Genomic DNA, 12,211 nt, shown 5'->3' with positions numbered 1-12,211 from the left:
AGCTGGGCATGGTGGCAGGTGCCTGTAGTCCCAGCTACTCAGAAGGAATAAGGCAAGATTGAAGGGAGAGGTCAGATTATAAAGGAACATAAAGGACAATTTTCTTAATGAGCTTGCATTATTTTTGTAAGCAGGAAAAAATATTCCAAAATGCTACTTAATCACTAATCTTTGTGGTCACTATAAAAACGTAAACATTACAGATAATAAATGTTAGTCTCTTAAGAAGTAAAGAAAGGCAGCCTGGCAAAATAGGGAGACCTTGTCTTTATTAAAGAAAAATTTAAAATTAGCCAGGTATGGTGCCAGGAGACTGAGGCAGGACAATCACTTGAGGCCAGGAGGGGGAGGTGAGTTATGATCTTGCCACTGCACTCCAACCTGGGTGATAGAGCGACCTCATCTTGGGAAAAAAAAAAAAAGATGGAGTTTAGATTTGATGTTATAGCAAACTGAAAGCTGCTGAGGGTTTCTGAAGAGGATGGTGACACTAACACAGAGCACTTTCTAGGTATTCTGAATTCTCACATGACAAAGTAGTGTATATCTTAAGTGAGTAGAAGCTTTATTCTTTATAACAAAGAAAGTTAAAGCCCTCAGACCCTCCATGACATGGATATTGTGGAACAGGACCAACTCTGTTCCAGACTTCTTCCTACCAAAATTGTATCTTAGTGATATAGCTCAGTTTAATAATCAGCCATGTTTAAGTAGCATAAGAATTAAGCTGAGGTTCCACTTTCTGATTGAGGTCTTAGGCTAGGGTAGAAAGAGCATAGGCTGAGAATCACCACATAACTCAGCAGCAGTCTAATATCCCTGGGCCTTGGTGTTCTTATGTGTAAACTGAAGGAGTTGGCCTATCTGATAATACTCCTTTCAGTTCTAAAATTCTGTATGAGTCTAGATGTTGTAACCCAAACAAAATGACAGCCTGTAAAATGGGGGCTTCAGCAAATACATACAACTTCTTTAGCAAGACTATCTTTAAGTCTAAAGCACTCTATATTCTGAAGAAAGACTAGAATATAATTTAAAAATCAAAGATTCAAAATAGAAACTTTCAATGAGTAAAAGTTTGATGGGAAACATAACACATAGTCTCAAAGTATCTCCCCAAAAGATATTTATGAATTGCAAAGACAAAAGTCATAACTTTGTAGTGGAGAAATCTAGCAGACAGTACCTTAACCAAATGATCCAAGTTAATACCATAAGCAATAGAACAAAAAATGTCATGTCTCCTGATAAAATACACTGAGAAGGATACAACATTATCTCTGTAGTATAGGTAATCTGAATTATATTGTGAGAAAACATCAGACAAATCCAAATTAAGAGACATTCTTCAAAATCAATGGTCTTGTTATACACTGCATGTTTATGTTGACTCAAAGCTCATATGTTGAAAGCCTTACCCCCAGTGGGATGGTATTAGGAGGACCCACTGGCAAGTAATTAATTCACAAGGGTGCAGCCCTCATGATGGTAGTAGTGCCCTTATGAGAAGAGACAGGAAAGAGCTTGTACTCTCTCTCTCTGCTCTTGGCTATGTGAAGATACAATGAGAAGACAGTTGTCTGCAAATCAGGAAGAATGCCCTCACCAGACACTGAATATGCCATCTTGATCTTTGATTTTTCCCAGCCTCTACAACTGAGAGAAATAAGTATTTGTTGTTTAACCTACCCAGTCTATGGTATTATGTTATAGCAGCCCAAACTAAGACAGTACTCTTCAAAAATATCAAAGTCATGAAACACAAAGACAGACTGAGGAACTTTTGCAGATTGAAGGAGCTATAGAGACATGACAATTAAATGCAATGTATGATCCTGGGTTGGATCTCAGATAGAAAAAAAGTTATTCTCTTGCTATAGAGGGGAATAATTGGTAAAATCTGAATACGAGCTATAGATTAGATAATAGTACTGTGTCAATGTCAATTTCCTGATTTTGAGACTTGTACTGTGGTAATAGGAGATGTTATTGTTTTTAGTAAACCCACATGGAAATATTTAAGGGTAAAGGAGATTAAGTCTCCAACTTATTCTCAAAGGGTTTACAAAAAAACCTTGTATGTGTGCGTGTGTGTGTGTATGTGTAGAGGGAAAGAGAGACAGTGATAAGGTAAACATGATACCATGTTAACATTTGGAAGAGTGAAAGTATATGGGAATTCTTTGTACTTTCATAATTTTTTCTGTGAGTCTGATATTATTTCAATATAAAAAGTTTAAGAAAAAAGGAGACCCAGATTACCAGAAGAGCAGATTTGGATCTCTTCATTTTATATGATATTCTTCTCATTTCAGCTCATCTGTTGTTAACTTTGTCAATGATGTTTTAAAAGGCATGGTCCTTTAACTGTACAACGTGATGATAACTTACCTTGCTGACAAGGTCCCACAAAAAAGTCTCAGTTGTATATTAAGCTCTACATATCTACTCTCCCAGGCAGCAGACCCTATGTTCTGGACCTTTCGCTCCCATGTCACATGCTATCTGATCTATGTCCCAATCCCTCAGCAACCTGCTCCTGATTTTCTGGGGTAACTACACATAGCTTAAATTAGGCTTTGATTTAGTTATTCACCTTACATATGATATTAAAATATGGCCTAATATATTTTAACTGCTGTATTCAAGACTTTGCTCCTTAATCTTTAGTTTAGGTCAAAAGAGTGATTGAGAAAGGGAATTTTCAGCCAGGAGGTGATAGTGATAACCTAATAGGTGGGACTCTAGAAATTATACAGGCAACCTTTTGGTCTAGTATTGGACTAGATGAGAATTCTTTGCCCTGGTCAGGTAGCCTTTTTTTTTTTTTTTAATTTTTTTTAAGAGATGGGGTCTCACTATGCTGTCCAGGCTGAAATGCAGTGGCTATTCACAGGCACAATCATAGCACACTACAGCTGGGCGCAAGCAATCTCCCTGGAAGCCATTTTTAAACTTAGGGAACAAGCTTGAATCAGGATATTTGAACATTTTCCTAATTCTAAGCCCAATTTTCAGTATAACTGAGAAAGATGCTTTGACCCTAAATTTTTAAATTGAAGACATTTAAATAAATCTTTTACATTACAGAAAGATGCTTTGATCCTAAATTTTAAAATTGAAGACATTTAAATAAATATTTTACACTATAATATGTGCTCCAAAAATTAAGTTGGTGGGAAGCTGATTTAAAGTAAAAAAATTCGGCCGGGCGCGGTGGCTCAAGCCTGTAATCCCAGCACTTTGGGAGGCCGAGACGGGCGGATCACGAGGTCAGGAGATCAAGACCATCTTGGCTAACACGGTGAAACCCCGTCTCTACTAAAAAATACAAAAAACTAGCTGGGCGAGGTGGCGGGCGCCTGTAGTCCCAGCTACTCGGGAGGCTGAGGCAGGAGAATGGCGTAAACCCAGGAGGCGGAGCTTGCAGTGAGCTGAGATCGGGCCACTGCACTCCAGCCTGGGCCACAGGGCGAGACTCCATCTCAAAAAAAAAAAAAAAAAATGGTCTCTGCTTTCTGATGCCCCTGGAAGATTGTGAACTTCATTATAAAGGCATATAAGCTCTGACTTTGATTTTTGCAATTCCTAATTAAGAAATGAAGACATTTAGTGAAACAAAATAAGACTATTTTCCCCATAAAAGATATAATACTTCTAAGAATGAATCTTGAAATGGTCCTGACACATTTTTTGTTTTAAATATTCCAACCTATCCTTCTGGCAGATGGATGCCTTTCTTAGTAGTTAAAACAAAATTTACATAAATAAATTAAATCAATTATTAAATCAATTAAATAAACTGAGCATTCTTAGTTTCTATCATTCACAGGTTGAAAGATTTAGTTTCTAGAGTCCTTCCTACATTAAGCAAGGCTTATATACAGGTAAATTCTTTGGCAATGCTTGCAACGACTGCCAATAGTTATATTATCTGTTTCTAAAATAAATCTTTTTAGAAGTACCATTTATAGAACAAAGTGCTATGTGGTTTACCTTTAATGTTCTGACAACCTTATAAGGGAATTGTTGAAAGTAAGGCTCAGAGATCTTAAGTGACCTGCTAAATTCACATACTCAGGAAGTATAAAGCTGAGATTCCAAATCCATAAATCTGTCTGACTTTAAACTCTGTGGTTTTTTAAAAAAATATTTATTTATTTTGATGCGGTCTCACTATGTTGCCCGGGCTAGAGTGCAGTAGCTATTCACAGGTGTGATCATGGTGCACTATAATCCTCAACTTCCGGGCTCAAACCATCCTCCTGTCTCAGCCTCCCAAGTACCTGGGACTATAAGGGGGCCATGACGCACAGCTTAAACTCTGTGTTCCTAACTACAAATTATGCTCATTTAATTACATTCAGTGACTTAATTAACCAAGATTTTCTTTAATCCTCTGATGTTTTTTCTCTTTCTCTCTTTTTTTTTTTTTCTTTTTTGAGACAGGGTCTCACTCTCACCCACACTGGAGTGCAGTGGTGCAATCACAGCTCACTGCAGCCTTGACCTCCTGGGTTCAAGTGATCCTCCCACCTCAGCCTCCTGTGTAACTCGGATTACAGACACATGCCACCACACCTGGCTAACTTAAATTTTTTTTCTTTTTTTTTTTTCTGTGGAGACAGTGTCCCACTATGTTGCCTAGGCTGGTCTTGAACTCCTAGTGATCCTCTTGCTTCAGCCTCCCAAAGTGCTGGGATTACAGATGTGAGCCACTGTGCCCAGCTTGATTTTTAAAAATATATATCCATGAGAGAAAACACTTTGGCTAAATGCAGATTTCTTTTTTTTTTTTTTTGAGATGGAATTTTGCTCTTGTTGCCCAGGCTGGAGTGCAATGGTGTGATCTTGGCTCACTGCAACCGGGTTCAAGCGATTCTCTTGCCTCAGCCTCCGGAGTACCTGGGATTATAGGCATGCACCACCACGCCTGGCTAATTTTGTATTTTTAGCAGAGACGGGGTTTCTCCATGTTAGTCAGGCTGGTCTCGAACTCTTGACCTCAGGTAATCCGCCCACCTCGGCCTCCCAAAGTGCTGGGATTATAGGCATGAGCCACCATGCCCAGCCTAAATGCAGATTTTTATCAGATTTTTACACTGATGACACAGGATACGCACTGATTGATTGGTGGAAGACTTTGGGTTGAGAGTCAGTCTGTGGTGCTCAATGAAGGGAATAGGTTATATAAAATTTACTTTAGGAGAGGAGTTGCTTGGTATTTTCCCGAAGGCTTGAAGTCAAAGTGGAAGGTAAATGCTGATTAGAAAGGCTTAGACAAAAGGCAAGAAGGTAGAGGGTGGCCTCCCAAAACCATGGGAAGAGGGTAAATGATAATGATTTCCTATCTTATTTCACTGAAAATTCCTGTAGGTCATTAGGATGAGATTAGAAGCACTGCAAACTATAAACTGATTGAATGTCACTATCCTCTAAATTACTGATTTCAACTTCTATGAACTCACTTCCAGGTCTCTTTTCAAAATACAGGCTGATTGTGTCTCCTGATAGATCTTTCCAAGATGGCAGAACAAGAGGTTAAAACGAGAGATAAGTCCATGACTCTATAAGAGAGATAAGCCCAACACTACAACAATCAAACATCTGCTAAATAAAGGACTCTTTGATTAGTGCTAGAACTCAGCTTGGAGAAACAACAGAGCTACCCCTTTATTATTATAGAAACACGTATTCTATAGTGCTATGGACTGAATTGTGCTCTCCCCCGCTACTCATATTGTTGAATCTCTAATTTCCAATATGGACTGTATTTGGAGATAGATGCGGTTGATAAGGAGGTGATAAAGGTCAAATGAGGATAGAAGGTGGGGCCCTAATCCAATAGGGTTAGTGCCTTTATAGGAAGAGGAAGAGACACCAGAGCTTGCTCACTCTGTCACGTGAGGACAGAGCAAGAAGGTAGCCATCTGCAAGCCAGGAAGAGAACCCTCATCAGGAACTGACTCGGCTGGCACCTTGATCTTGGACTTCCCATCCTCCATAACTGTGAGAAAATAAAATTCTGTTGTTTGAGCCACCTAGTGTGTGGTATTTGGTTATGGCAGCCCAAGCTGAGACGTACAGTTATACTTCATTTTAAAATGATAACGTGAAATCCCTAAATTAGAACTACAACAAGAAGAAAATAGCTTCCTGAATGGTAATACCTCACTTTCAGCTTTCAAGGCCTTCTCTGCAACGTCAAGACCAGATGCCAACTGCTTCTCTCTGTCTCTCTCTTTTGACCACTCACTTTCAAACATTTCATTTTTTTCTTGGCTCATTTTCAAGATCTGTAAAAAGCATTTTACATAAATAATTTTTTATATAATAGCAGTGTTTCCTACAAATTCTGATGATAATTTTCTAACTCAATAATGAAATCATCCAGGGGATTTATGAATCTAGGAAAACTAGTTTATAGCTCATAAGATACATTTTTCTCTCCAAGCCTTAATTTACACAATAGTAAAATGTAGTAACACTTGTTCTACTTACATTATAGCCATCACAATAGGAATAAAATGTGATTTTGAAAGTATTTTATAAAATTTAATCACTTATCAAATATAAGGCATTATTGAAATCTTTCCAAATTATTTGAAAATAATAAAAATTGGAGTCATAATACCAGCTACTTTATATTGAGGACTTACCACATGTCAGAGACTATGGTAAGTATGTTAGATGCATTATTTCATTTTGTTTTTCTAGGACCCCTATGGGATTAGAATTATTATTACATTATTTTTACAGAGGAGACATGTGAGGCTTAGATATGTTACATAATTTGTCCAAGTTCACACAGTCAGCACTGGGATTCTAAGTCAAGTCTAGCTTAAATCCCTTACTTTTAATATCTACTCTATTCAGCCTTGCCAAAGTGAATTTTCTCTTATGTACAAAAACCTATTAGGAGATACAATTAAGATCAAAATAGAACTTAGGAACACAACAATTTGAGGAAAACTATAAACTCACAGAATCTAGAAGCTCAAATACTCCCAAGCAAAAGTACTAAGAAAACCAAGACAAACTGTAATCAAACTGCTAAAAAAAATCTCATAAACACCAGAGAAAAAAGAAATAGTAAATATAGAAAAACAAAGGTAAGAATGACTATGAGCTTGTCAAAAACTATGAAAGCAAGAAGACAAAGAAATGATATCTATAAAGTATTGTTAAAAGAAAGTCAACTTAAAATTCTATATCCAGTGAAAGTATTCTTCAAAAATGAAGGCTAGGAGAGATGACAGATTGGGAAGCACCAGAAATCTGTCTCTCCACCTAAACAATAATCCTGCTGGTGAAATCTGTCTGATAATATTTTTGAACTCTGAAGTCTATTAAAAGCTTGAAACTTCTAGAGAAAGGGTTGGATGGTAAATTGCTGTTAATTTCAATCAATTTAAGCTCTTATCCCTGCAGCGGCCATCTCCTCTCCTCCACCTGTGTGGCAGGCAGTGTGCATGAGTTCCTGGAACAGCTTGCATGCAACATGTGGGAGTCAAAATGGGCAACAGGGATGCTTTCCTTTAAGTATTGGGGATTTGTATTCTGATCGGTGATTGCCGCTTCTGCTCATGTAGGTACAGACACAGAGTCAGGTGGCCATTTTTGCACCTCCACCCATTGTTGCAAGCCCCTCCCCCTCTGGCAGAGGTGATATTCAGGGGATTCAAAGGGCTAGCACCCTTTTTTTCCTCTCTTTAATTTTTCTCTTTTTCCCTTTCTGGAAGCCAGTCATTAAACAGCAGAACATTCAAAAGCAACGGCATATAGAGAGAAAACTGGAAATCCACTGCACATGATAAGGGAAAGGCACACACTCAGAAAAGACTCTAGAAGACCTTAAGCTTATACGTCAGGTTAATGTCACAACAATAAAAAATAAATAAATAAATAAAGCAAAAACGGCAAACGCTGGGAGGGCGGGGAATCTGATTTCGAGAGTTACCACATTAGACTCAAATGTTCAATTTTCTTTTTTTTTTTTTTTTTTGAGACAGAGTCTCTCTCTGTCCCCAGGCTGGAGTGCAGTGGCGTGATCTCAGCTCACTTCAAGCTCCACCCCCCTGGATTCACGCCATTCTCCTGCCTCAGCCTCCCGAGTAGCTGGGACCACAGGCACCCGCCACCTCACCTGGCTAGTTTTTTGTATTTTTTAGTAGAGACGGGGTTTCACTTGGTTAGCCAGGATGGTTCAATTTTCAAGAAAATAAAAAAACCATACAAAGAAACAGGAAGGTGCGTCCCATTTAAAACTTAAAAAAAAAAAAAAAAGAAAAGTAAACCCACAGAAACTGTCTCTGAAAAAGACCATACGGCAGATCTACTACACAAAGACTTAAAAAACTATATTAAGGAAGCTTATGGAGACATGGAGAAAGTCAAGAAAATAATGTATGAACAAAACAGAAATGTCAATAAAGAGACAGAAAACCTAGAAAGAAACAAAAAGAATGTCTAGAACTGAGGAGTACAACAACTGAAATAAAAAATTCACTATAAGGATTCAAAGGCAAATTTGAGCAGGCAGAAGAAAGAATCAGTGAACCTGAAGATAGGACAATTAAAATTACTGAGTTTGAGGAACAACAACAACAAAAATTGAAGAAAAGTAAACAGAGCCTAAGACAGCTGTGGGACATTATCAGGCGGGCCAACATACACACTGGGGAGTCCCAGAAGAAAGGGAGGGCAGAGAGATTATTTGAAGAAATGATGGCTGAAAACTTCCCAAATTTGATGAAAGGCATGAATACAAACAACCAAGAGGCTCAACCAACTCGAAATAAGATGGGCTCAGAGATGACCACACCAAGACACATTATAATCAAACTGTTGAAAGACAAAACCAAAACAAAATGTTGAAAGCAGCAAGAGAGAAGCAACTTATCACACACAAGGAATCCTCAATGAGATTAACAGCAGAATTCTCCTTAGAAACTTTGGCAACCAGAAGGCAGTGGGCTGAAATATTCAAAATTCTAACAGGAAAAGTTGTCAGTCAAGAATCCTGTATCTGGCAAAACTGGTCCTTCAGAAATGAGACAGAATTTAAGACATTCCTAGATATGTCTGGAGGAAAAAAGCTGTAAAGTTGTTTATATTATACCTGCTATTCAAGAAATGCTAAAAGGAGTCTACAGGTTGAAATGAAAGGACAGTAGACAATAACCCAAAGTCATATGAAATGAATAAAGATCTCAGTAAAAGTAAATACACTGGCTGTTATAAAAACCAGTACTGGCTGGGTGCAGTGGCTCATGCCTGTAAACCCAGCACTTTGGGAGGCTGAGGTGGGCGGATCACCTGAGGTCAGGAGTTTGTGACCAGCCTAGCCAACATGGTGAAAACCTGTCTCTACTAAAAATGCAAAAATTAGCCAGGTGAAGTGGTGTGTGCCTGTAATCCCAGCTACTTGGGAGGCTGAGGTGGGAGAATCACACACTCCAGCCTGGGCAACAGAGTGAGACTCCACCTCAAAAAAAAAAAAATGCTATTGTTACAATGGTTTGTAACTCCACTTTTTATGGTCTATGTGATTTAAGAAAGTATACATTTAAGAAAATTATTGCTCTAAGAGCTAGTATTATTGTAACTTTGGTTTAGAACTCCACATTTTGGCTTCCACATAATTGAAAAGATTCATTTTTTTTTAGTTGTTAGTTTATGTTTTTGGAAACACATTTGTACAAAGATGTAATTTTGGGACATCAAAACTGAAAGGGATAGTGATGGCTGTAAATGAGCAGAGTTTTTGTATGATACTGAAGTTAACCTAAAAAAATTCGAATTAGAGTATCATAGTTTTAAGATGTTAAATGTAACTTTCACATTAACCTTAAGTAAAATAGTTACAGAATATATACAAATGGAAATGAGAAGAAAAGTAAAGTGTTTTACTATCCAAAATCAACTAAACATAAAAGGGTAATGCAGGAAATAAGTGGGGGAAGCTAACAAACCATATAGAAGACAAATAGCAAAATGACAGAAGACCCCCCATTTTCTGTAATTATTTTAAATGTAAATGGATTAAACTCTATAATAAAAAGACAGAGATTGGCAAATTGGGTTAAAAAAAAGTCCAGCTACAGTTGGCCCTCTGCATCTGTGAGTTTCATATCTGCCATTTCAACTAATCCTAGATTGAAAATATTTTAAAAAATAATATGACAATAAAATGTAAATAAAAATGATACATCATAACAACAATTTATACAACACTTACATTGTATTAATTATTACAGGTACTCTAGAGATGATTTAAAGTATATGGGAGAATGTGCCTAAGTTCTATGCAAATACCTACACCATTTTATATAAGGAACTTGAAAATTTTGTATCTGTGAGGGGTCCTGGAATAAATCCCCTTATGATACTGTGGGATGACTGTATATATGGTCTAAAAGAAACACAAATAGATTGAATGTGAGAGAATGAAAAAAGACATTTCATGCAAACAGTAACCAAATTAGAACTGGAAAATTACTACCCTATACTAATATCAGACGAAATAAACATTCAATTTAAAAAAGGTTACAAAATATTATAAAATATATATTAATAAAAGGTTCGATATAATAAGAAGATATCATAATTATAAATATTTTGGCAAATAATAACAGATCATCAAAAAACATAAAGAAAAAATTTACAGAATTGAAGGGAGAAACAGACTGTTCAAGAATAAATGGAATTAATACCCTACTCTCAATAATGCATTAAATAACCAGACCAAAAGTAGGTAAGGAAATAGAGGACTTGAACAACACAATAAGCCAACTAGAGCTAACAGACATATACAAGATGCTCTATCCAACAGCAAAAGCATACACATTCTTCTCAACTGCACATAGGACAATCTCCAAGATAGATCATATGTTAAACCACAAATTAAGTATCAATAGATTTTAAAAACAGATATTATACAAAGTATCTTCTCCAACTGAAACAGGATAAAGTTAGAAATTAACAGGAGGAAAACAGAAAAATTCGCAATTTGTAGAAACCAAACAACACACTTTTAAACAACCAATGGATCAAAATACTTAAAGATGAGGCTGGGGGCCGGGCACGGTGGCTCACACCTGTAATCTAAGCACTTTGGGAGGCTGAGGCAGGTGGATCACGAGGTCAGGAGATCGAGACCATCCTGGCTAACACAGTGAAACTTCATCTGTACTAAAAATACAAAAAAAAAAAAAAATTAGCTGGGCATGGTGGCAGGCACCTGTAGTCCCAGCTACTCGGGAGGCTGAGGCAGGAGAATGGCATGAACCCAGGAGGCGGAGCCTGCAGAGAGCCAAGATCGCACCACTGCACTCCAGCCTGGGCAACAGAGTGAGACTCTGTCTCAAAAAAAAAAAAAAAAAAAAAAAAAAGATGAGGCCGGGCATGGTGGCTCATGCCTGTAATCTCAGCACTTTGAGAGGCTAAGATAGGCAGATCACGAGGTCAGGAGTTTGAGACCAGCCTGACCAACATGGTGAAACCCTGTCTCTATCTAAAATACAAAAATTAGCTGGGCATGGTGGCGCGCACCTGTAATCCCAGTACTCAGGAGGTTGAGGCAGCAGAATTGCTTGAATCTGGGAGGCAGAAGTTGCAGTGAGCCGAGATCATGCCGCTGCACTCCAACCTGGGCGAGAGTGAAACTCTGTCTCAAAAAAAAAAGAAAGAAAGAAAGAAAGAAGGAAGGAAGGAAGGAAGGAAAATACTTAAAGATGAATGAAAATGAAATCATAGAACACCAAAACTTACAGATACAGAAAAAGCAAAGTGAAGTGGGGAAATTTGTAACTGCTTACATTAAAAAATAAGAAAGGTTTCAAATCAACAAGCTAACTTCACAACTTAAAGAACTAGAAAAGGAAAAACAAAACAAACCTAAAGCTAGCAAAAGGAAGGAAATAATAAAGATTAGAAAAGAGATAAATGAAAGACATGAAAAACAATCGAGAAAATATACAAAACCTTTTGTTCTTTGAAAAGGTCAACAAAATTGACAAATCTTTAATCATATCTACTAAGAAAAAAAGAGAGAAGACTCAAATTATTAAATTAGGAAGTGAGGGCATTCCAACAGATACTAGAGAAATAAAAGTGATTATAAGAGTGTACTATGAATAACTGTATGCCTAGAAACTGGATGACCCAAATGAAATGCAGAAATGTCTTTTTATTTTTATTTTTGAGACGA

The 12,211-nt window shown here is 37.3% G+C and overlaps 1 protein-coding gene across 1 annotated transcript in view; it reads right to left on the bottom strand.

The window, feature by feature from the left end:
* CCDC30 (coiled-coil domain containing 30) overlaps nt 1-6,287 on the bottom strand; it is a 117,883-nt gene extending 111,596 nt beyond the window's left edge. The window contains exons 1-3 of the mRNA XM_011944997.1: nt 6,171-6,287; nt 3,500-3,588; nt 2,481-2,506 (exon numbers count right to left, since the gene is read on the bottom strand). Of these exons, the coding sequence (XP_011800387.1) occupies nt 2,481-2,506; nt 3,500-3,588; nt 6,171-6,287 (232 nt within the window). The remainder of the gene's footprint in view (nt 1-2,480; nt 2,507-3,499; nt 3,589-6,170) is intronic.
* Between the last annotated feature and the right edge of the window lie 5,924 nt (nt 6,288-12,211).

The sequence above is a fragment of the Colobus angolensis genome, unplaced genomic scaffold (genome assembly GCF_000951035.1).
Source record: "Colobus angolensis palliatus isolate OR3802 unplaced genomic scaffold, Cang.pa_1.0 Scaffold106, whole genome shotgun sequence".
Lineage (NCBI taxonomy): Eukaryota > Metazoa > Chordata > Mammalia > Primates > Cercopithecidae > Colobus > Colobus angolensis.
This window is presented reverse-complemented; position numbering and strand designations above follow the sequence as displayed.